We start from the raw sequence: 26,407 nt of genomic DNA, 5'->3' as shown, positions 1-26,407 counted from the left end.
TTGAGGCAAGCCTCAACAACTCAGCAAGAACCTATATCAAATTTTTAAAAAATGAAAAGGACTGCAATGCAGCTCTGTGGTAAAGTGCCCTTGGGTTCAATCCCTAGTACTGCCCCAAAAAGGCTGGGTCTTACTTGTCTACTATATGCTCACACATTATGTCTTCAACTAAGCACCATTTTTAAGTTACTAAGCTCAAAAGAAAATCTAAAGTCACTGGTATCTTCAACAGTGCAGTTATTAGAAAAAACTATTTGAAAAACTCCATATTTCCAAAATAAAGTGGACAAAGGTTGATGGAGATATAGTAGAATAAAAGCACAAAGGAAAAGGGTTGGCCCTGGGACAGAAACAGCAAGAATCTCATGGAGGAAAGAGTTCATGCATCTCCAAGCAATGGGTTACAGAAGGACAGGAGTGTTGGTTTTTTGTGGTTGTTAAACCAACAATCTCTTGCCTTGGCCCCAGACTTGCTGGGATTACAGGTGTGCACCACCACTCCCGGGATGGAAAGACAAGCCTTTTTATTCCCCACCCCCCAAGTTTAGTAAACACTAATGATAAAAGAAAGCTTAGTAGTGAACATTAGGTAAGAGAAATACAGCACCCCTTTCAAAAGATTAAGCAAGAAAGAAAAAATTCACCAGCTTAAATGTTCAATAAAGCCAAATGAAAAGTTCAAGAGACATAGTCAAACCTGAAAAGAGAAATGAAGAAGGAAATTAAAATTACTGAAGGAAATGAGCTAAGAATAAATACCAGGTCCTTCAAAAGGTGGCAGTTGTGGAACAGCACACTCTGGAGGAAGGGTAAGCTTTCACAAAGAACACACAATCCATAGGAAGGTAGAGGGAAAGCAGAAGACACAGGGAAATCAACTCTGATCTTTCACTTGACAGAATAAGAATGAAGAAAAGGAAGTGGAGGACACATGAAAGAAGTCTCGAAGAGTTTAAAGCATGGTGGTGTATGCAGCGATAGCAGGCTACTAAGAGTCAAGCTGGAATCCGAGATCAAGACTGAATGAGAGAGGGGCTGCAGTGGTAGCTCAGTGGTAAAGCACTTGCCTAGATGTGCGAGGCACTGGGTTCTATTCTCAGCACCACATATAAATAAATGAATAAAATAAAGGTTCATCAATGTGTTTTTAAAAAAGAATGAGAGAGATATATGTTAATTCTATTGTCTTAGTACTATGTTTTGAGTGATAATTTGAACATACTTACAAAAAAATATAGTCATGCTCTATCTAGTATGTGCAACGGCAAGATAAATTGCAAACAATATAAAGATAATGAAAATGTTTTCATTTATATATATACCATTATCAGGAATTGGTTCCATGTCCCATGGGCTTAATTTTTCAATTTCAGTATTGTCCCACCTGTTTAAAAAACAACAAAACTCTGGTTAGCCTTTTAATGAAAACAAACTGATTACATAATAACAACTGTTATAAAGTAACCAAAAGAATACAAAATATGAAAATTAACCACACTGCATCAAAAAGATTTTAAATACTAACATGAAATTTTGTAGAAGGACACATTATGAATAGAGTAAAAAAGTATGTCAGGTTTAAGAAATCCAGATATCCTCTGTGGCCCATACCCAGAATTAAGTAAAGGATAAATCAGAGTCAGGATTCACAGGATAAACTTGGTACCACAACCGAACAGTCTTCATGCCACAGCCAATTGAAATGCAAAGATGTTTTTACGAAGATTAATTATATGTATTTCTGAACATATTTAACTGACAATATTAGGTAAAAAGAAAATATCAGGTGGCTACAGAAACTGTCTCAGGGAAGTAAGCAGAACCTAAACCAACAGGAATTTTATTGGAAACAAACAGGTGCCCGTCAGAGACATTTTGGAGGTCAGATTGATAAAGACTTAGGAACAGGGCTAGGATTGTGGCTCAGTGGTAGAGCACTTGCCTAGCATGTGTGAGGCCCTGGGTGATTCTCAGCAGTGCATGTAAATAAATAAAAGTCCACTGACAGGAATGATGGTGGAATGAGTTAGACACCATTACTCTAAGTACATGTATGAAGACACAAGTGCTGTGAAAATACTGTTTGTACAGTGATTTGAAAATTATGCTCTTATATGTGTAATATGAAATGAACTGCATTCTGCCATCATGTATAACAAATTAGAATAAATGATTTTAAAAACATACCAATAATTATTTTTTTTAAAAGTCCATTGACAACTAAAAAAAAAAAAATATTAAAAGGACAAAATTATATTTAACCAGAAATACATTAGTCATACAACAACCTGCCACAGTAAATATTTAGATGGTTGGTTTTCATCAGTATACAAACCTAACAATGTAACACTGGAAATGACTATCAGGATACTGTGGTTGATATGGCTCTTGACTTAACACTGTTCCAAACCACCAAGCATCATCAATTATAGATCGGAACCTGTCACCTGTAAGAGAAAAGATCTAGTCTGAGGCATCTATTAACATTTTTTCTCTATAAAATATTATATTTAAGGCTGTGTTCTGGCTCAGTGGTAGAGCACTTGCCTAGCATGAGTGAGGCACTGGGTTCAATCTCTAGCACCACATAAAAATAAAATAAAGGTATTGTGTCCATCTACAATTTAAAAAAAATATTTAGATAAATAGATTTTTTAAAAGGTCTGTTTTCCTCAAGACACTGCATTTAAAACTAGGTTATTATAGATTATTATAGCAAAGGCAAAATATTTTTTCACATACAGAACACTTTCAGTGTAAAATCTGAAATTATTTTCAATCTCTGGATCATTTGAGATCCTACGACAATAATGTAAATGATTTAGAATAAATTATTTATTAGGATAAATAATTTATTAGAATAAATTATTTTAAAAACATACTAATAATTATATCAGTATCCCATTAAAGATAAAAAGATGTAATATATTATGGAGAAGTCAGAAAGGAAATAATAAGTCTAATCTACTGTCAATGTGTAAAAATAATCTTCTCCCAACACCACAAACAAACCTTAAAAATAGGAGAAAAACTGATTGGCTTTAAAAAAGTCTACACAGGATCAGTACCAGTTAGTACTAAGTCCTCGGCAACATATATGTACAGGTCATTTATGTTTCTATCAAGAGCTCATATGTTTATATATAACATAATTAAGAGTGCTACAACTAAAAAGGTAGAACAATGAAATATTAATCTTTGAGGCTATATAAAATTGAGTAGGATAGACTTACAGGACTGCCAATTTCTCTGTCTTGCTTCATCATAAAATTGACGCAATACAAGAAAATCAATAACATCTGGCATATCATGATATCTAAACAGAAATAAAAATTATCACACTGTCTACACAATAGATTACAGCTGAAAGCAACACTGTGCAAAAGAAACATAACAGTAGCTATATATGTAATTTAAACTTTTTCCCAGGCCATAAAAGTAAAAACAAAAAGCAATGAGTTTTCAATAGTGTATTATATTTCACCCAACATACCTAAAATACTATTACAATATGTAAAGAGATATTTTACATTCTTTTTCTTCACTCCCAAGTCTTTGATCAAAATGCAGTGTAAACAATTCAAATCAGCCACATTTAAGTGTTCAAATGCTAAATGATTAGTGCCTTTCATGAACAGCGTAGGTATAACAGAGGGTTTATCCTAAAATTATCTCAAAGAATAAAGGCAATTTCTGGACAGATCCGAATTCTCCACTCGGGCAAGTGAATGTTTTTTTGTTTTTTTTTTAAAAAAAACTGCTGCTGCCCAGCTGCTGAAAGACCCACATGACTACCAATGGTTCCTTCACCCCCATCTGAGCTAGCCATAGGTTCTACTAGGGATCATGCAATAAAGGGAAAGGATATGCTCATTAGCAAAATAGAGAAACCTAAATTCAAACAATTCCATTAAAAATAGTACATACCTTATAGAGAATGATTTATCCGTAAGTCTTCCAGTTGCTGGATCTATAAATGCTAGTTTGAGGCAACAGAGTGTAGGAGGCCCAACCTCATATCGTATTCCAACTATTTTAACCAATTCTTGATCCTATAACAGACATTTAAAAAAAAAAAAAGTGGTTAAAATAAAGCAGCTCTTTCTTCCTCTGGAGATGGCCCACATTCTCCCTTGAACATGCCTCTGTTTTCCTAAATAAACCTATCTCTGCCTCTGGAGAAAATAAATTAATAAATTACAATCATTTTTGCTAATATCCACAATACAAGATATTTTATACATTTCAAATATAAGAACTTTAAAAAGTAAGTATAGTCACTCTAGAAAATATAACATGAAAGTACAAGAATAAAAGCACAAATTACCAATCAGCTTAGCATTTAAAGACAGTCACTGTTAACAGGACTCATTTCCTTTTGGCTTTCTTCTCCTTATACACAGATTTTCTAACATAAATTTTGTACTAGACATTTTTCACCAAACTAGGGGGAAAAATACTAAAATGCATATAATTAATTTTTTAAAACCACCTCTGGGTGTGGTGGTGCACACCTGTAATCCCAGTGGCTCAGGATCATGAATTCAAAGCCAGCCTCAGCAACTTATCGAAACACTAGCAACCCAGTGAGATCCTATCTCTAAATAAAATACAAGATGATCAGGGGATGTGGCTCAGTGGTTGAGTGCCCCTGGGTTCAATCCCCAGTACAAAAAAAAAAAAAAAAGAACCTCTGAATAGCAAAAGCATTCTTGAGCAAAAAGAATAGAAAAGAACTACCTGAGGTCAAAGCTATCATAAGCAAAGCGGCTTGGTATTAGTATAAAAACAGACACACAGACCAATGATTCCATAGAGAACCTAGAGGTGAAAACACATCCAGCCAACTGATCTTCAAGAAATGTGTTAAGAACATAAACTGGAGGGGGCTGAGGTTGTGACTCAGTGGTAGAGCACTGCCTAGCATGTGTGAGGCACTGGGTTCAATTCTCAGCATACACATAAATAAAGGTCCAATGACAATTAAAAAAAAAAAAAAAACTGGCTTTGGGACAGCACGGTGCCACATGCCTGTAATCCCAGCTGCTCGGGAGGCAGAGGCAGGAGGATCCTGAGTTCAAAGCCAGCCTCAGCAATTTACTGAGGCACTAAGCAACTCAGTGAGACCCTGTCCCTAATAAAATACAAAATAAGGATGGGGATGTGGCTCAGTGGTTGAGTGCCTCTGAGTTCAATCACCAGTAACCCCCCCCCCCCCCAAAAAAAAAAGAACCTATACTGGAGAAAAAACAATCTTGTCGATAAATGGTGCTGGGAAAACTGGTTTTTCACATACCGAAGAATAAAAATAGATTATCTCACTGACAATTAAAAAAAAATTGAACTCAAAGTGGATTAAAGATTTAAATATAAGGCATGAAACTACTAGGAAGAAACACAGGGGTTAACACTTCAGGACACTGGAATGGGCAAAGACATCTAGGAGATAACCCCCAAAGCGCAGGAAACAGATGTAAAAATAGACAAACACAATTAGAAACAATAAAGCTTCTGCACAGCAAAGGAAACAAATCAAGGGAGCAATGAGAACCTGCAGAATAGATGAAAATATTTGCCAAATGTCCATCTGTCATAAGTTAATAATCAGAATACCTAAGAAACTCAACAGCAGTAAGACAGGAAATAAACCTAAACAGACATTTCTCAAAAGATGACAAATGGTCAATATGTATACAAAAAAATGTTCAGTATCAACTAAGAATCAGGGAATATGAACCAAAACTGTAATGAGATATCATCTCATCCCAATAAAAATAGCTATTATAAAAAAACAAAAGATAATGAGTACTTGCCAACATGGAGAAAAGGAAATTCTTACACACTGTTGGTGGAAATGTACATAAGCAGTCAAATGATCTCACAATTCTACTGGATACAAATCCCAAACAAGAAGAATCAAGTGAAGAGAGAGCTGCACGTCTATGTTTATCATCGTACTATTTATTCAACAGTAGCCAAGAAACAGAAACAACTTATGTTCAACAATGCTGGATGGATTTTTGAAAAAGTAATATAGATTCCAATGGAATAATATCCAGTCATAAAAATGGATGAAATCCTGTCATTTGCAACAGTTATATATAGAACGGGAGGACATTAAGTGAAATAAGCAAGGTACAATGAGACATACTACATGTTACAATTCTTCTGTGGAAACTAAAAGGCATATCTCATAGTAGTTCAGAGTACAGCAGTGGTTACCAGAAGCAGAAGAAAAGGGGAAAAGGTTGACAAATGGATACCAACTTAGGTAGACAGGAGAAGTAAGTTCTAGTGATGTATTACACAGTAGCTAGACAGCTAGAAGAAAGCATTTTGAATGTTCACACCAGAAAGAAATAATAAATGTTTGAGGAGACAGATATGTTTACCCTGATTTCAATGTTATCCACTGTATGTATGTATGTATGTATTGAAACACCACTGGTACCTCATTAATGTAATTTTATTCTTTTTTTTTTAATGGGGAAAAATGAAATATCAGATGTGATTGTTATACCAAACAAAGTATTTTTTTTTTTATGTTTTAAAATTTGTTTTAATTAGCTATACATGACAGTAGAATACATTTATTCACTTTGATATATCGTACATAGATGGAATATAACTTCTAATTTTTCTGAGTGTACATGTTGTAGAATCATATTAGTCCTGCAGTCGAATATATACATAAATAATGTCTGTAATAATGTCTGTTTCATTCTACTATCTTTGCCATCCCCACATCCCCCCAAACAAAGTATTAAACACAGTGAATTCTCTTTTGCAGCAGTTACATTCCATGAAGTGTCTTATACTGGAATGGAAGGAAACTGGATCAGAGTTCCAAAGGCAAGCCCATGTTAGACTCCCAGGAAACTGGGGTCACCAAACTGTAGTGAACTACAGAACACAGCACCACTTTTTTATGTGTTTGTATTTAAAGGCAGATCTTCAAAAACACACACACACACCATACTGCAGTGAACTACTGAACACAGTACCACTTTATATGTTTGTATTTAAAGGCATATCTTACACACACACACAAGGTTGATTCCTCAACACTGAACTCACATGGAACACTAAAACTCACATCATCAGAATGACACCGGGCTAATACATATGTTCGCCCTATGTTACACCATAGTCTTCCGGCACTAGGAACACCTGCCATCACTTAAACACCATGCTCAGGGGACCTTATAAATAGCAAAATCAAGGACTGGGGTTGTGGCTCAAGCAGTGGCACACTCGCCTGGCGCTGGGTTCGATCCTCACCACCACATAAAAATGAAATAAAGATATTGTGTCCACCTAAAACTAAAATATTTTAAAAAATAATAATAAATAAATAGCAAAATTATTGCCCCGTCTCCCAAAAGGATTATAAAACACGAGAAACATGTGGCAGTAAACACACCATGACATGGATTTGTGCTTGTAGCACAAGAACTGAAACAAGATGGCAGAGGATTACCTTGTTCAACCTCATCCAGGAATGTTATATTCATCAGGCAATTCAAATTTTTTGCCACTCTTAACACATCCAGGAATGACTAAAGAGCTCCATGAATATTGATTTTAGAGTTCTAAATAGCACAGCAAGTATGTTATTTGCAAATACCAAGTCCATGAATAATGAGGACTGATGCAGTGAAACGGACTTAAGCCTCCATATGCATTTAAAAGCCAAATGTATAGGAATAGGACTGCTATGATGAGTAAAACTGTGAGAACAGCCATCTTCATAAAATAGTTTTTGCATATCAAACATGAACATATTTTTAAATGCCCATAACGCTGCTCCACAGATAATCACTAACATTCTGATGTTTTTTCTTTTCGTTAGAAATGTAATCAACTATGAAATCTTACTTAAATTACCACAAAACATCACTTAACATTAGGATTCTCCTCTTAATCCTTTGTGAAAATTCAAATACCTTACAAGCTTTGACTGCAAGAAGTTGATGTGCAAACGCACCATGACTTGCTTCAATCACTATGGTAGCGTAGATTTTTCTCCCCAATTTTTTATTTTTATAAACAATGAAATGGAACATTCTTCATAAATTTATAAATCTTTCTGCTTATTTTCTAAATTACCAGAAGGAAAACCACTAATTTAACAGGTCTTAGAATCTTTCAGCTTCAATTTCTACTGCCAAAATACTCTCTGGAAGGCCCAGGTCATCCCACACACCCTATCAGCAATTTAAATACATTATCAAATCAAAATCTTTGCTACTTACTGAAATAAAGCATTTTTTTAATTAAAATAAGAAAAAATTACATAACTAATTAAGTATTGAAAAGGTGAAAGCTATTTCCTTATTTATGCATGAAGTTAAAATTTCCAACTTTTATTTCTTCCCTTGAAACTTGCATTTCTTCTTTCTAAAATGTTGAGTACAAGTATTTTTAATACAAATAATGCCACACACTGCCTTTCTGAGAGACTCTATTGTATTTAACGTTTGTACACTGTAACTTTAATTCTTTGTTGTTGTTGTGTTGTTGTTATTGTTATGAAGGATCTCTCTATTTTTTTATTTTATTTGGTGCTGAGGATTCAACCCAGTGTATCATACTTGCGAGGCAGGACCTTTCAGCCCCACCCTGCACTTCGACTTTTTTAAAGTGAGGGGAGGGGGACCACTAAGCTACAACATCAGCCTTTTTTATTTTGAGACAATCTAAGTTACCCTGGCTGGCAGCAGTGAATCCTCCTTCCTCGACCTCCCTGGAAGCTGAGATCACGGGTGTGCATAACCGAGCCCAATTCCCTGGGTCTTAAGACTTGGCAAGCAAGAGCAGAAGAGCAGAAAAGCTTTAAAGGAGAGAGAAGTATGCTTCCATAGGTTTTTAAGTAGATTTATAAAAATTTAACTGTGTATTAAGTTAGCAATTTAATAATACCATCAACTTACCCTAAGATCCATTTTTCTCCATGGCTCCTTATTAGGGTTGAGTTCATAGATGTTATTTCTTCTGACAGCTTCAATATAAGCTTCATGACCCTGTCGAAAATAGATTACCTACAAAAGAGAAGTATACATTTAAAAATTAGCAGAGAGCTAAAGAGCAATAGAAATTTTATGTTCTGTATTCACATTTTTAAATTTTATTATTCTCACCTCATCACCCATCTGAGGAACGAAGGGAGACTTTCGAAGTGTGGTGTCAGTTATCCAAACTGGAGGATGAAATTCATATAAGTGTTCCATGCTTACAAGCTCTGTTGGAGTCATCCTCCGCAAATTCTGCCAAGGGGAAGAGAACAAAGCATGTTGGAAAAGAAGGGGACAAGATGCATTGAGAAACCAAAGAAGCTTCACCATTCAGAATTATTGCTTAGCATCACCATCTAATGATTACTTTTGGAGGGCGGGGAGGGGTGCTAGGGATCAAATCCAGGGGCACTTAAACACTGAGCCACATCAGTGGATGTGAATCAAGCCTTTTTATATTTTATTTTGAGACAAGAGTTTCACTAAGTTGCTTAGGGCCTCACTAACTTCCTGAGGCTGGCTTTGAACTTGCAATCCTCCTGCCTCAAATTCGCAAACTCCCCAGCTGCTGAGATTACAAGCATACACCATAATGCCCAGCCCAATTACAGCACTAGTACTTGCCTCATCAACCTACACACAAGAATGTTATCACTTCTAAAAGCATTAAAGACCTACCTAGTTTTTTCCTAAAATCACCTCCTGAATTTCTTTCAGTTTTAGAAAGGCATAAAAATTAAGTCTACTTCTCAAAACTGTAGAGATGGAGAAGTATTAATAACTAAAGCAACTTTTCCCCAAATAAGTTTACTTTTATATTTTACTCCTCTTGGCCTCTAACACTCTTACTAAATAAGGGCTAGTAAGTAGCTAAATTGTAGAGTGTCTGCCTCACATCCACAATGCCCTGGATTCTATCCCCCGCACTGCAAAAAAAAATGAAAGAAAGAAAAGCTCCAATTTCTCAAAGATTTTTGGTTATTACGTAAGGACAAACCCACCCTGTATAAAATAGAGTTGGTGGGGTTGTGGCTCAGTGGTAGAGCACTTGCCTAGCATGTGTGAGGCACTGTGTTTGATTCTCAACACTGCATATAAATAAATGAATAAAATAAAGGTGCATCAACAACTAAAAATATATTTTAGCGGGGGGGGGGGGGGGGGGGGGGATTGGGGTTGTGGCTCAGCAGTAGAGTGCTCACCTAGCACGGGCAAGGCCCTGGGTTCAATCCTCACAACCACATAAAAATGAATAAGTAAAATAAAGATACTGTGTCCGAATACAACTAAAAAATTTTAAGAAAAAAACATAGATGTTACTTTTAAATACATTTTTCTTACCTTTTTTTTTTTTTAAAGTTGTTGATGGACCTTATTTTATTTTATTTATATGCAGAGCTGAGAATTGAACCCAGTGCCTCTCAGACACTGGGTACCTGCTCTACCACTGAGCCATGACCCCAGCCCCCTTCTTACCTCTTTTTTAGGTTTGCTTTCCTTCTTTCTCTTCCGTCTTCTTTTTGGAGGAGATAAATTCTCAGCAGATATTTCATCCTCAGAACTACTACAAAATCGGGTAATTCGTCGACGGCATGATGTTCGCAAAGGAGGTTGCAAGTTGATTCCTGCATCAGCTGTCCAATCAGAGTATCTAGATGAAGAGTCACTGGCAGAAGAGAATGTTAAGTTGCATAGACCAGAATCTAAAAACTAACAGCAAGGTATCACTAAAGGGAAGAGAGAGCAGGTAGAGAGGAAAGGAAGACCTCATAAGATGTAACTGAATGAACATCCTGCCGACAAAGAAAGACTGCAATGGACAAAGGTCATGACAAAGAAACCTTCACTGACACTGGAAACTAGAAAAAGGAATGTAAACCTGAGGGTTTTTAAGGTTTTGGGGGGGGGTTTTGTTTTGTTTTGTTTAAGTATACTATAGATGACAGCTAGTGGAAGACAACTTCTGTTGCCAACAAATGCCTTCCTGGAAAAAGGAGGAGAGAAAAAGGTAAAATGGGAAGAGTAGAGATTGTACAAAAACCTATGAGCTGGGTGCAATAACACACATCTGGAATCTCAGTGACTCATGAGACTGAGGCAGGAGAAACACAAGTTTGAGGTCACCCTCAGCAACTTAGCAAGGCCTTAAGCAACTTAGGGAGACCCTGTCTTGAAATGAAAAATAAAAAGGGGCTCAGGGGTTAATTTTCCCTGGTTCAAACCCTAGTACAAAAACAAACAACAACCACAAAAAAACCTAAGAGAAGCCCCAGCCCAACGCTGTAGGAGGCTGAGGCATGTGGTACAGGCTAGTAATTTTAACTGGCATCACAAGCTATCAAAGTATACACTGAGAAACCCAGGAATTCATAGCCTCATCAGACAAAAGGCTTTAAGTGGTTAGTTTCTTGCCAAGTGTGGAACTCTCACTGACATGACAGAAACCCAAGAAAGGAATTAATAATCTTAACCACACCCTGGAAGACAAACCAAATCAAAGAGGAACTAGAAATACAAAAACTAGCCCTTGGCCCACAATTAGCTTCACCAAATACAGAAAAGAATAACATCTCCCTCCCCTGGGCCATCATTTGGCACCATTTCAACCACGCACCTTTCAATCTATAAAACACACACTCAAAAGCACATTTCTCAAAGTTATATAGTATAAACTAATTGTTTATAAAAATTTTAAGAGCATCTGATTTATAGAACAAATCAAGTAAAACTGGAATAAAAGAATGAATAAAGACAAACAGAACAGTGGTTGGCAGTGGGGTAATGTGAAGTACTGCAGTTCATAGGTAGTTTTCAGTGCTTCAAGATTACAGGATTCTGGAGATTAGTTGCACAACAGAGTGAAAGTCAACATTACTGGGGCTAGAGTTGTGGCTCAGCACTAGAGTGCGCGCCTAGCACATGCAAGGCCCTGGGTATGATCCGCAGTACCACATAAAAATAAATAAAATAAAGGTATTGTGTCCAACTGCAACTAAAAAATAAATATTAAATAAAAGAATTTTAAAGAAGTTAACATTACTGAACTACATATTTAGTATGGTTAGATTTTGCTTATTTTGGTGGAGACTGAACCCAGGACTCCACATATACCAATGAGCCCCATCCCAACCCAAGATAATATCTTCATGTTCTGTATATTTCATCAACATTAAAAGAAAAAAATTAAAAAGTAAATAATATTTATGTTCTAAAACACTGCTCCAGGCCAGGTGTGGTATGACACACCTATAATCCCAGCAGCTAGGGAGGCTAAGGCAGGAAGATCCCAAATTCAAAGGCAGCCTCAGCAACTTAGCAAGACCCTAAGCAACTGAGCAAAACCCTGTCTCTAAATAAATATTAAAAAGGGCTGGGAATGTGACTAAGTGGTTAAGTCCCCTTGCATTCAATCCCCAGTACAAAAAAAAAAAAACATCATCTAAAACACTGTTCCAGCTTCTAACCACAATGAAGTAAAGTAAGCCAAGAGGGAGAGAGTATAAGTCTATGGTTTGGACAAAGGAAATATCAATAAAAAGAGATAACAAAAGTCTTTAGTCTGAGTCATATTTTGGTGGGCGAATTTTCTAGACATGGTTATGGTTAGGTTGTATAGAGAGAGAAGAGAGGAGGACTTTTTTTTTTTTTTAATAATATCCAGATTTCTGCCTTGATCAGCTAACAAGAAGAACATGACATTTACCAAGATAAGAAATCAAGGTTGACAATCTAGACCTACAAAATTTGAATCCCCAAATTAAATAAAACATAACATGCATTAATAAAAAAAATACTAATGGTTTTACCACACATAAACTGCTGGGCCAAATGCTACTGTCAGTTAAACATGCTCAGAATATTTCTATAGAAGCTGTTAATCCAGTATTCTTTTAAACCTATGAAAAGCTAAATGTTAATCTGTTCCAGAGTTGTTAACTGTTGCTCCTTGAATGTCTTCAAATTACCTTACATCCAAGACTATGACTAATATGCTTCAAAGATCAAAATAATTAAGAACAATACCTTGAACTTTCAGTATAGCTTTCACTTTTTCTATCACTCTTCCATTCATCTTCTTCTGACGAATAAGAACCTTCACTTTGATCACAGGAAGTCTCCTAATTTGAGAGGAGAGGAAAAAAGTCTTAATCCCTTTAAGTTAAATAACACATATTTTAAAAAACTGAACAGTCATCAGAAGGATTAAATCATTTAATGACTATAACAACTGGTTTTAAAAGAAAAATTAAATAAATTTTAAAACTTTTTTTACTGCATCCTGATGCTTATCAAGGCATACACAAAAAGAATATTTAGGAGATTGAACACTGCCGCCATCAGGAAAGGTAGTGGTACAAGGCCACCCTGGGGGAAGTCAGCAGTTCTTGAGGATGTCTCAGGGGTCTGGCTTCAGCTCTGCTCGAAGGTGAGCAGTGGCATCTGACTGCTACGCTCTTTTTGATCCCCTGAGATGTGTGACAGCATCATTTCATATAGTTATTCACCACCATGGTAATGTGCATTAGATCTTTTGCCCATTTTGAAATTGGGTTGTTTCCTTACTGATACAATTTTAACAAAACTCTGTATATTTGCAATACAAGTCTTTTATCAGATTTGAGTTCTGCAAATATTTTCTCTCAATTGTGGTTTGTCTTTTCATTCTCTAGCAGTTATCTTTCCCAGAACAGTTTTTAATTTCAATGGAACCCAAATTATCCAAGAATATCTAGATTTTATTCCTGGTTATCTTCTAGAAAGAAGCCTTGTAGCCTCGCATTTTACATTTATATTAAATTTATGATCCATCCTGTGTTAATTTTTGTGAAAAGTCAGTGCATACACTCACTTTTCAGTTATTCCAACACCACTCACTGGAGACTATGCTTTGTAGAGAGTTGTCTCTGCTCCTTTGCCATAGATCAGCTACCTGTATTTGAGTTGACTTATTTCTGAACTCCTTACATTGTTTCAATTATCTATTTGTCTATTCTTCCACCAAAAACCATGGTTATTGGTGTAGTTTCACAGTAACTCTTGATGGGAGTCAGTACACCAGTCCTTTAATTTGTTCTTAGTGAGTGTCAGTTATCCTAAGTCTTTTCCTGGCTCCACATAAACTTGAAAAATCAGATAGTTCGGCACATTGCGGAGGTTTTGCCTATCTCTAGGTGGTGTGTTCCACCTTGACAGCTGCAACCAGCAGTGAGGCCTCCACAGTGCCCTGGCATCCCGGGTGACTATAAAGTGCTAATCAGTTATTTCTGAATATAATTGAAACAGAAAACAGGAAGATGGCAGCAAATCCTTCAGGATAAGCATTGCACTACCCAGACCTGCTCTTGATAAGGACTTCTGGGATCATGCAGAGCAGCAGCATATTACAGCCCAGCAGAAGACAGCTTTGCAACATGCTCATGCACATTAATCTGGTTAATGAAGAAAACATCTGTGATGAAAATGACTTTGTAATACTAAATGCCAAAGCTATTCTCATTCAGTGCTGTGCACACTGTGACAATCAGAATTTTGGTGAACTTTTTTTTTTTTTTTTTTTTTTTTGCTTCTTGAAAACAAAGGGATATATTAAGTGAAAGCAAAAGGAGGGGGGAAGTAGAATGATGAGAGCTTTAGAAACTGTTGTCTGAAAATCTGATTATGCTGCATGTGACTATCTTTTTTTGTAATACATTTGATTTTTAGCTCTAAATTGGACTCTGAATTGGATAGTCATGTAAAATCAGCCCCTAACCACTATACAATGTCCACAATAGCCTTGCAAGAACCATTTGTAGTATTCAACTTTAAAAAAAAATAAGGGTGCTACTGAAAAATGTTAACGCATAGGATTAAATAAGTTAGGTTTATATTTGTCATCTACAGGACTGATGTTGTATATAGCTTTCAAATTTACAGTCAACGTATCATCCAGAAATACTGTGTAAATGCATAATTCTTCTCGTATTATTTTAAAAGAAAATAAAGATAAAACTATATTTACCAATCAGTCTTAAAACATCTTTTATAAATATATGCCATTATAAATGATGTGACAATGCTACTCAAAATATTATAAAGAATGTAGTGGCTTAAACATTTATTTGTACATGCTCTTATCTGGTGTTTCTACATAAATGGTATGCCTGTGTGGTTTCATTGTTCATTTTTTTATCTAATTAAAAAGTAAAAAATAAAAGAAAAAAATCAACTGTCAATATTCACAAAAATAACTTTTTGGGATTTTGACTGGGATTCTATTGAATCCATTACATGATGCTAGAGAAAACTAACATCTTCAAAAGAATGTGAGTCAACAGGAACTCACTCACAAGCGATGAAAATGTAAACAGTACGACTACTTTGGAAAACAACTTGGCAATTTTTTACAAAGCTAAACAGAGTCTTATCACATGATCCAGCAATCACACTCCTTGGTATACCCAAATGAGCTAAAAGATTATGTCCACATAAAAATCTGCACATGGGCAAGGCACAGTGGCTCACATTTGTAATCCCAGAGGCTTGGGAGGCTGAGGCAGGAGGATCTCGAGTTCAAAGCCAGCCTCAGCAACTTAGAAAAGCCCTGAGCAACTCAGAGAGACCCTGTCTCTAAATAAAATATAAAAAGGGGCTAGGGGGCTGGGGTTGTGGCTCAGTGGTGGAGTGTTTGCTTAGCATGCTTGAGGCACTGAGTTCGATCCTCAGCACCACATAAAATATCTTTATTTTAAGATATTGTGTCCACCTAAAGCTAAAAAAATAAATATTTTTTAAAAGTGGGGGGGATAGGGAAGTGGCTCAGTGGTTAAGCATCCCTGGGTTCAATCCCCAGTCCCCCCACCAAAAAAAAAAAAAACCTGCACATAGATTTTTACCAACTTTATTCATAATTGACAAAACCTGGAAGCAACCAAGTATATACCTCAGGAAGTGAATAAAAAAGCTGTTACATCCAGGCAATAGCATATTAATTATATTTTGTTAAAAAGTAAACAGCTATCAAGCCATGAAAAGACCTACAGAACACTTTTAAGTGCACACTGATAAATGAAAGAAGTTAATCTTGGCAAAGGCTACATGCATTATGACTCCAATCACATGATATTCTGAAAAAAAGGCAACTCTATAGAGCCTAAAAAAAAAAAATCTTGTTCTGAAAGAGTAACTGCTCAAAGAATAATGGAAAATGGTTTAAAAAAAAAAAAAAAAAAAGCTTGATTAGAATCTCCACTGACCAAAGATAACTTCATCACAAAAAGCAGTGGACAAGAGCAACCCAATGATCCAATGAGCAACAAGCCCTAAGACATTAAATAATTAATGCCAAAAAGACAGAAGTTCTTCCACGTAGTAGAATGCCAACTAGTAAATGTTAAAGGAACTACGGGTGGAAAAAATTTACCATTTACAGGTATCATAGCAACAAATTCAAACTAGAATCACCAATGGCTGCCAAACCTGAGCCCACGCTGAAAATTACAAGAGAATTCCTTAATTAAAAAGGAGAAAGAAGGTAATTTTAAGATAGCTAAACCTAGCAGACACTACCTTAACCCAAGTGGTCAATAATGGGACAAAACAAATCGCACATCATCTGATGCCAGGTGCTGAGAAGAATACATGGCCACCTGTGGCACTACTGCAAAAAACGCGCACTCATAAAAGCTACTGGTCAGAAATGTAAGCATTAAGACAAAAACTGAGAAACTATACTAGGGTGAAGGCAACTGAACAGATGAACTGACTACTAACACATGACTTTTGGTTTTCTTTTGTTATCAAGATTATAGGTACCAGGCTGGGGTTGTGGCTCATGGTATAGCACTTGCCTAGCTTGTGCGAGGCCCTGGGTTCGATCCTCAGTACCACATAAAAATAAATAAAAATAAAGGTACTGGGTTCAACTAAAAAATAAATGTTGGGCTAGGGATGTGGATAAAGTGGTAGCGCACTCACCTGGCATGCGCAGGGCGCTTGATTCGATTCTCAGCACCACATAAAAATAAAGATGTTGTGTCCACCGAAAACTAAAAAATAATTATTAAAAAATTCTCTCTTTAAAAAAAAAAAGATTTAGGTACCAGTAACAAAATGTGACAAACAGCTGTAGAACTGATGCTAACAGTAATGTATTAACATTTCCTGATTTGGGTAATTATATCAAGGAAAATGTTAAACAATATCCTTATTTGGAAACACACAAGGAAATATGCAGGTGTGGAAAAGCACATGACAATTCACTGTCAAAATGATTAGGGGAAGGCTGTGGCTCAGTGGTAGAGTGCTCACCTAGCATGTGTGAAGCAGTGGGTTCGGCTCCCAGAACCACATATTAATTAATACTTAACTAAAGGTCCATCAACAACTAAAAAAAATATTAGGGGACAAGGGAAGAATTGTGGAACGTTGGATTGGGCAGATGGGGGAGGGCGTATGGAGATGGGAAAGATTGTGGAATGAGATGGACATTGTTACCCTATATATGTACATGTATGACTGAACAAATGGTATGATTCTGCATTGTGTACAACCAGAGAAATGAAAAGTTGTGCTTCATTTGTGTACAGTAAGTTGAAGTGCATTCTGTTGTCATGTATAACTAATTAGAACAAATAAAAAATGGTTAGGGGGAAAATTCATATAAATACAAGAATGACACCTTTAAGGGTAAAGAAATAGAGGAACTTTCTTAGAACTTTCCTTATATCTGAAAATTTGTTTACAATGAGAAGTTTAATTTGCCCAAATCCTCAAATAAACTGATGCTACAGGAAGGCAGAGGCCACGTTCTAAGTTCACAGTGGCCTTGCATGTTTCTTTTCTTCTGGGGATTGAGCCCAGGGGTGTTCTACCACTACACTGCATCCTCAGTCCTTTCTAATTTCTTGAGAGGACAGATCTCACTACTTTGCTAAGGCTGCCCTGGAACTTTCGATGTTCCTGCCTCAGCCTCTAAGATACTGGGATGTCAGGTATGGCACCACTGCCCCCCACCTCCATGGTGTATTTTTACATCAGTGTGGGAAAGTTAAAGAAATCTCATACCTATACCTGTTTGTAAAAAACAAACTGTTGGAGTACCTTAATTCCTACTTGCTGGAAGGATGAAATTATATATTATTTACAATACTTAGAACAGTGTGACTAGCATAATAAAATGCATTAATGTTTGTTCCCGTTCTGTAGCAATTGTCATAGTTAAACCCAATAATAATGGTAATTCTTGTACTTCCATGCCAACCCCGATAATCATACTGTACCACACAAGCCTCTCTAGAGGCTTACATACAGGCTTCTACGCAGGAGTCCCATGCTTCCCAAAGGTAACCTCCCACAACATCCACCATGTCATACAAACTCTTGAAACCTGAGTGGAAGTGCTAGAACACAGCTGACAGTAAAACAGTTGTTTCCAATACATGTGCTCTACTCACGAGGGTGCGACCTCCTACCAATCCGAAACTGTATAAGTCCTCATTTGAAACAATGGGAATAATCTGGTGATTCAATTCCATATATCATACTTTATACTTTATACAAGTTTTAGAACTAGTGTACATGCAGAAAAAGGGGAAAAACAATCATCCAACATAAAGACAGCAGAAAATAACTAACTAAAAGATTAAAATCACATGTAGCCATGTCACAGAGAGACAAATCAGACCTCAGAAGAAATAATGTTATATTAGAAACAATCGGACCACGGACTTATGGTTCCCACCTAGCACTTCCTGCTTGTGGAAGGCCACATAAGCCCTTGTGGTTTTCCTTCTGCTCATCTGTACAAGGTAAGGCGATGTTAGCCGGCCAGAAGGATAGGCCACAAACATCAGATAAATTTTGGATGAAATAAAATGGAGATGCTTCTGAAAACTATGGTGAATGTTTTATGCACCTATAAAATATTTCACAAGTTTCACCTAAGTTCTCAATAAATGCACAATGTCCCTGGAAGGAAAATAATATTGTTTCCTCTTCAAGATTGTGAAAAGGTTCAGAGATTTAAAAACAAAAAAAAAACTCTGATAGCAGATTACAGCATTCAGAGTCAACAAAGACCAGGTTTCTACCCTTAATTTCATGCTTTTTCCAGTAAGCCCTAGTAACCAAATGTCAAGTAGATCAATCAATAAGGCTCACATTATAAAAGCTCTAAAATCAAAGTGTGCCTTAAACAGAATATAGAAATGAGCAAATTCATAGGTATCCTGTGAAAGACCAGAAAGGAGGCAAATAATGACTTGATGGTAGAAGTCAGCCACAGTGTAGAAGGAAGGACAGGCAATTTGTGTCCTGGGGCTTTAGAAAGACACACAGAGAATTTCATTCATAACAGGATTAGTTCATTTTAACTGCTCAACTTCAAATCCCAATACAAAATCTACTGTAGAAAATATCTTTGGATAGGTCTGAAGAAATGCTTTGAGAAGTACACGATACCACTAACACAGAATACAACTAAGTGTCAGTATTTGCTAGAAGCAACTGGACAGCATAAGACACAGCAGCCACCTGAGTGTTAGTTTATAGAACACTCGGGGGTCATATGGCTTTCTACCAAACTGAAGAGCACCCCACCAGATGAGCCCTAGGGGCTGAGATAGAAAGTAACAACCTACGATGAGACTGAACTTTCAGATAATGAGCTACTAGCACTGACTCCAAGTCTAACTGATACCCCCACTGGAGACAATGAAGTAACATATACCTCATGCTATTTCAAGGTGCTGGTAAGTGTTATCATAAATGACCCAAAAATAGTTAAAATGTGCTCAAAACACTACAATTAAGAAATACTATAAAAACTACATATAATAAAATCATTATAAATGAAATTTTGATGACAAGAGCAGGAAACATCACTGTATATTAGGCACTATTTTAATCCTGGGACATTATGATCTACATTTACCTTCACAACCCATTTGAGGAACCTCCTATAACAGGAACAGGCACATAAAGACTAAGAAACTTGCCTAATTAGTGGAATTTCTATTATATTTAACTCCGAACGCATGCATGACTACTATCCTACTGCTTTATAAAAGGAGCTCTAAGTGAATGGATGGACCATGTGGAACATCTTATTGCCCAAAATGTTACTGAATCAGAAAACACTAACGTTAAACACTCTTCATGAAAAATTGGTTCCCCAAAAAAATTAAAAAATAAAACTGAGGAGCTGGGCACAGTGGTGCATGCCTGAAATCCCGGTGGCTCAGGAGGCTGAGGTAGGAGGATAAAAGTTCAAAGCCAGCCTCAGCAACTTAGTGAGGTCCTGAGCAATACACCAGGACCTGTCTCTAAATAAAATACAAAATAGGGTTGCGGACGTGGCTTAGTGGTTGTTTCCCTGAGGTCAATCCCTGGTACCAGATAGATAGATAATTAAAATGAGAGCTGGGGACACAGCTCACTTGGGAGAGTGCTTGCCTTGCATGCACAATGCCCTGGGTTCAATCCCTAGCACCACAAAAAAAAAAAAAAAAGGAGGGGGAGTGCTGGGATTTGGCTCAGCGGTAGAGCACTCGCCTAGCACAAGCGGGACCCGGGTTCAATCCTCAGCACCACACAAAAATAAAGGCATTGTGTTATGTCCACATAAAAACATATATATATATAGTTTTTAAATGCTTATAATATTAAAAAAAGAAGAAAATAATAACCTACAAATATTTGTAAGTCATATGTCTGCTAAAGGACTTATATCTAGACTATATATACATACACACAACTCCTATAGCAATGAAGACACAAATCCAAGTTGAAAAATGGGTTACCAATTCAAATAGAAATTTCTCCAAATAACCACATGAAAACATGTTCAACATTCTTAGTTGTTTGAGAAATTCAAATTGAAACCAGAATATGCCACTTAACTAGGTAGCTTAAATGAAAAAGAGAATGAACAAGTGTAAGGACAGAGAGAACTGGAACTCTCATACATTACTGATGGAAATATAAAATAATACAGCCAATTTGGAAAACAGTCTGACAAGTCCTCAAAAAGTTAAAGAGATTTTCCAATGACCCAGCAAATCAGCTCTTAGGTATACACCCAAGAAATGAAGACATATATGCAAACAGAAACCCACAAATAAATGTTGACAGGCAGCACTGTCAACACAGGAACACAAATGTCCAGAAGCTAGTGAATGAATTAAAAAAAACTGTGGCATACATGCATACAACTGAATATTACTGGGTAATAAAGAATAAAATTGAGAGGCTGGGATTGTGGCTCAGCAGTAGATCCTCAGCACCACATAAAAACAAAGGCATTGTGTTGTGTCCATCTACATCTAAAAAATAAATATTAAAAAAAGAATAAAATTGATACATGCTACACATGGCTTAATCTTTTTTTTTTTTTCACATGGCTTAATCTTAAAAACGTTACGTTATATGAAAGATGCCAGTCACACTATGAGACACAAAAACTAACTGCACAATTCCACTTATATGAAATGTCCAAAATAGGCAAATCTACAGACAGGAAGAATATTAGTAGTTACCAAGAATTTGGGAGTAAGACAGGAAGTTGAGAAACTATAAATGGCATATGTTTCATTAAAAGTGATAAAAATGTTTAGAAATTAAGTAATGGTGATAATGCTATAGAATACTGAAACCATTGGATCATACACATATTTCATGTTTTTAGAAACTTTCAATTAAAAAAATAAATAAAACAAAATTCAAGCCTGGTGTGATGGCATGAGGCCAAAGGTACTTGGGAGAGACAGTCAAGGAGAAAAAAGAAAACCATCACTGGAGACCAAGAGCTCAAGGCCAGCCTGGGCAGTATAGGAAGACCCCACTGCTTCCTCCCCAACTATCAAACCATGAAATTTCATCTTAATTCCTTAAGGATATTGTATTTTCACATAAATCCAGCATAGAGTCAAAGAACTGAGGCAAATATACTTAGGATTATCTTATGTATTTTAAAGTTAATCCACTTACCTGTCTTCCAGAACCTGAAGACTCATTTCCAGAGGATAACTCACACCGGCCAACATTTCTTCTACCATAAGTTGAATATTTACGCCTACACGTCCTCTGTCTAGACTGTGATACCGAAACCATTGAATCCAACTGAAACAAAGAAACATACAGAAGAAAATCAACACCTATTTAAATAAGGAAGAGTGTCAGCAATATATAATCCTATCAAGTTCCCAAAATTACTTAAGGCAAAAATAAAAGCTTAAAAAGGTACACAATCTTAAATAACAGATTTCCTACATACCATTAACTTAAACTTGGCACTCTTTTTTTTTTAACTTTCAAGGGCTTTAGAAGACATGAGGAAAAGCACCTGAGATCAGCATTTTTCAAACTATGCTGTAATTCACCGATTTATAATGGGTTAAAGTAACAACTCAAAAGGGAAGTCACTTACACGTATCTCAGAAATTACAAAAATATTTACATGATGCAATAATCAAACTTAAGGAAATGTATCACTATTTGTATACCTAGATACAGACAAATATTTGAAATAATTCTCAAGCACTGGCTATAATTATTTACAGATTTTCAGTTTTTAGAAGAATTGTTGTTAGAGCTTTTTAATTCTGGTGAAAAATGTTAAAATCATATTTCTATCAAAAAAATAATAATTTTTCAAAATCTGCCAAATAAAACAACTACTATACACAATGGAGTATTAGCCATAAAGAGGAATGACTTTATGACATTTGCCAGTAAATGGACAGATCTGGAGACTATCATGCTAAATGAAGTAAGCCATTTTCCTCCTCAAAAAAAAAAAAAGCACAGAGGTTGAATGTTTTCTCTGATACGTGGAACCTAACCCACAACAAGGGGGACAGGGAATTGAAGTTCAGTGGACTAGACAAAGGGGAATAAAGGGAGGATAGGAAAAGGAAAGAGTGGAATGAATCTGACTTAACTCTCCTACATACATACATGAATACACCACAGTGAATATCACCATCATATACATCCACAACAAATAAATTTAAAAAAAAAAAAAAAAAAAAAAACTATGGGTAAATGGCAGAAAGATCAAGGGAGCAAGAAGTGGGGAAGGGGAAGGAGAGGTACTGGGGTCTGAATTAGAACAAGATATATTTCATTCTTGTACAATTATGTCAAAATAAATTCTGTCATGTATAGTTAAAAAGAACCAATAAAATTTTTTTAAGAGTCTACTTTAAAAAATAAACTAAAAAAATAAAATAAAATAAATAAATAAAAACTACTGATTTTAATTTTAAAAAAAGGCATGCCACTTCCCAAATACCAAAGTCAAATATAAAATTACTCAATGAACTATACCACTTCTTGGTATTTACCCTAAAGAATTAAAGTCAGGGGCTGGGGATGTGGCTCAAGCGGTAGCGTGCTCGCCTGGCATGCACAGGGTGCTGGGTTCGATCCTCAGCATCACATTAAAATAAAGAGGTTGTGTCCACCGAAAACTAAAAAATAAATATTAAAAAACCGTCTCTCTTTAAAAAAAAAAAAAGAATTAAAGTCATCATACGACAGTGATACATGCATGCCCATAATTCACAACAGCCAAACTAAGGGATCAGCCTACAAGACAAGCAATGGATGAGTGTTAAAGAAAATGAGATGTATACACATGGAGTTTTATTCAACATAAAAAAGAATGTCATTTGCAGGAAAATAGATGGAAATTGAGATTATGTTAAGCAATTACCAAACTCAGAAGGTCAAGGGTCGTATGTTTTCTCTAATGTGGAAACTAGAGAGGAAAAAGGAAAAGTAGGATTTGAGTCTTATAAAACTTGAAGGGACATCAGTAAAGGAAAGGGACCAGGGTAGAAAAATGAGGGAAGAAAAGGGAAAATAGTGAAGAAGGATATTATCCAAATTATATTGTGAGCCAGATGCATGGCGCACACCTATAATCCTAGCAGCTCGGGAGGCTGAGACATAAGGATCACAAGTTCAAAGCCAGCCTCAGCAAAGGTGAGGTGCTAAGCAACTCAGTGAGGCCCTGTCTCTAAATAAAATACAAAACAGGGCTGACAGGGCTGGGGGTGTGGCACCATGACTAACTAAATAAATAAATAGATAGATAGATAAATATTGTGATATCGTGTGCATGTATGAATATGTAACAACGAAACCCACCATTATATAAAACTATCATGACACCAATAAAAAATACAGGAAAAAAATACTCAATGAAAGCACCTATTCCTTGAACTTAAAGCACAGATCAATTTTCACACAGGAGCCGTCTGATGGACACTGATCTGTTGTAGAATTTCAATATTAACAGGAACTGCTCTTAAACTGTGTTTTCCTTAATATGTCAGTGCAGACTTTTGTTAAAGCCAAAACTACTAATGAGTTCCATGACTGATAACAGATAAAAACAAGTGAGCCAGAACCTTCACTAACAAAACCAAGAAAATCTGGTGAAAACTTTTTATAGATGTGCGCCATGCATTTGGCTCACAATATATTTTGGATAACATCCTTCTTCACTATTTTCCCTTTTCCTCCCTCATTTTTCCCCTGGTGCCTTTCCTTTACTGATGTCCCTTCAGTTTTCATGAAGGCAACCAACCATGAAGGCACCAGCTAACTATAAAAAGGCTATGAAAGTTTATAGACAAGGGGAAAAAATCTTTTTTCCTATATTCTAGAATTTCACTCTAAAGGAGGAAGCTGAAAAGCTTAGCAAGTAAACAACAAAAAACTGACAGACAAACCCTTAAATTAAGATAGTAAAAATTACACTTCACAGCCTCCTAAATGCAGGGGAATCCCCCAAGCTTAGACTGTTGTCTTAAGGCTATACCTAAGTTTACAGATGACCCACAGCTGCAACAGTAACCCCATTGTAAAAATTGAGAAAAATCAACATACAGTGGGAATTGGCCCTAAGGGAAGCAAATTATTGAAATAATGACTTTCCAGATATTAAAACAATGAGTACTTTGGCAAAAAAAAAAAAACTCTAAAACAAGAACCAGATGGAAATTCAGAGCTAAAAAATATAGTAACTAAAATTAAGAACTCAAGAGGTTTAACAGTGGATTGTGCATATCTCTATAAATCAGCATTTCAAAAAAAAAAGGAATGAACAGTAAATATCTAATATATGTGTAACTGGAAAGAAGGGAAAGAAAGTCAAGATGAAAACATACGATGCACACACTAGCCAAAGAAAGGTAGCATAGTTATATTACTATAAAAGGATTAAAAGAAAAAACATTAGAGGGAAAGTGATAATTCACAAGGCAGTAGGAAAAGAAAAGCCCTGGTAGGCACCAATAACATGTCTTGAAATCAATGAAGCAAAAAATTAAAAAACAAGCGACAAGTAGCAAGAGAAATATCTACACACATTTTTTTGTCACATATCTCACTATGGGAAGCAATTCAACATTTTGAAATCATGTGTGGCATTAATGAGTAAGATTAAATATATATGATCCTGGGGCTGGGGTTGTGGCTCAGTGGTAGAGTGCTTGCCTAGACCCTGGGTTCACTCAATCCTCAGCACCATATAAAAGTAAATAAAGGGGGCTGGGGATGTGGCTCAAGCGGTAGCGCGCTCGCCTGGCATGCGTGCGGCCCGGGTTTGATCCTCAGCACCACATACAAACAAAGATGTTGTGTCCACCGAAAACTAAAAAATAAATATTAAAATTCTCTCTTTAAAAAAAAAAAAGGTAAATAAAGGTATTGTGTCCAACTACAATTAAATACACACACACACACACACAAATAAAATCCTTCTGAACCAACAACTTCAAGGCTTATCTCTCAAAGAAATACATGTACAGGCTAGGGCTGTAGCTCAGTGGGAGTGGTAGAGAACCTGCCTAGCACGCGTGAGGCACTGGGTTCAATCCTCAGCGCTACATAAAAATACATTGTGTCCATCTATAAAAAATAAATAAATAAATAAAATACTTTTAGTATACCAAGAGAAAGACATGTACAAAAATATTGATTAGTAGTATTTTTTAAAACAAAGTTTAAGTCTGCATCAATTTCTTTTAATATATTTTTTTTAGTTATTGATTTATTTTATTTACTCATGCAGTGCTCAGTATCAACCCCAGTGCCTCACACACATGGGGCAAGCACTCTACCCCTGAGCCACAAACCCATGCCCGAAACTAGTATTATTCCTAACAGAAAAAATATAAAAAACAGCTAAATGTCCTTTCACAATAGACTAAGTTCCAAAATAATTACTATAAAACAATGAAAACAAAGGATCCACAACTACTCATAATACAAATAAATCCCACAAGACTTATTGACTCAAGCGAGACGTAAAAGATTACATATTTCCTAATTCCATTTATATCATTGTTTCCCAATATTCTCACCACAGTATAGAAAATAATTCAGACTTTTCCTGTTCTATG

At 36.1% G+C, this 26,407-nt stretch overlaps 1 protein-coding gene across 3 annotated transcripts in view; it reads right to left on the bottom strand.

The window, feature by feature from the left end:
* Brwd1 (bromodomain and WD repeat domain containing 1) overlaps nucleotides 1-26,407 on the bottom strand; it is a 116,539-nt gene that overhangs the window by 40,745 nt on the left and 49,387 nt on the right. For all 3 annotated transcript variants that reach the window (XM_071615025.1, XM_071615026.1, XM_071615027.1), the window contains exons 21-29: nucleotides 21,981-22,112; nucleotides 13,038-13,132; nucleotides 10,491-10,680; nucleotides 9,141-9,266; nucleotides 8,934-9,041; nucleotides 3,928-4,052; nucleotides 3,234-3,316; nucleotides 2,336-2,447; nucleotides 1,323-1,384 (exon numbers count right to left, since the gene is read on the bottom strand). In XM_071615025.1, coding sequence (XP_071471126.1) covers nucleotides 1,323-1,384; nucleotides 2,336-2,447; nucleotides 3,234-3,316; nucleotides 3,928-4,052; nucleotides 8,934-9,041; nucleotides 9,141-9,266; nucleotides 10,491-10,680; nucleotides 13,038-13,132; nucleotides 21,981-22,112 — 1,033 coding nt within the window. The remainder of the gene's footprint in view (nucleotides 1-1,322; nucleotides 1,385-2,335; nucleotides 2,448-3,233; nucleotides 3,317-3,927; nucleotides 4,053-8,933; nucleotides 9,042-9,140; nucleotides 9,267-10,490; nucleotides 10,681-13,037; nucleotides 13,133-21,980; nucleotides 22,113-26,407) is intronic.

The sequence above is a fragment of the Marmota flaviventris genome, chromosome 8 (genome assembly GCF_047511675.1).
Source record: "Marmota flaviventris isolate mMarFla1 chromosome 8, mMarFla1.hap1, whole genome shotgun sequence".
Taxonomy (NCBI): domain Eukaryota; kingdom Metazoa; phylum Chordata; class Mammalia; order Rodentia; family Sciuridae; genus Marmota; species Marmota flaviventris.
The sequence above is the reverse complement of the archived record's forward strand: the minus strand, read 5'-3'. Positions and strand labels throughout refer to the sequence as shown.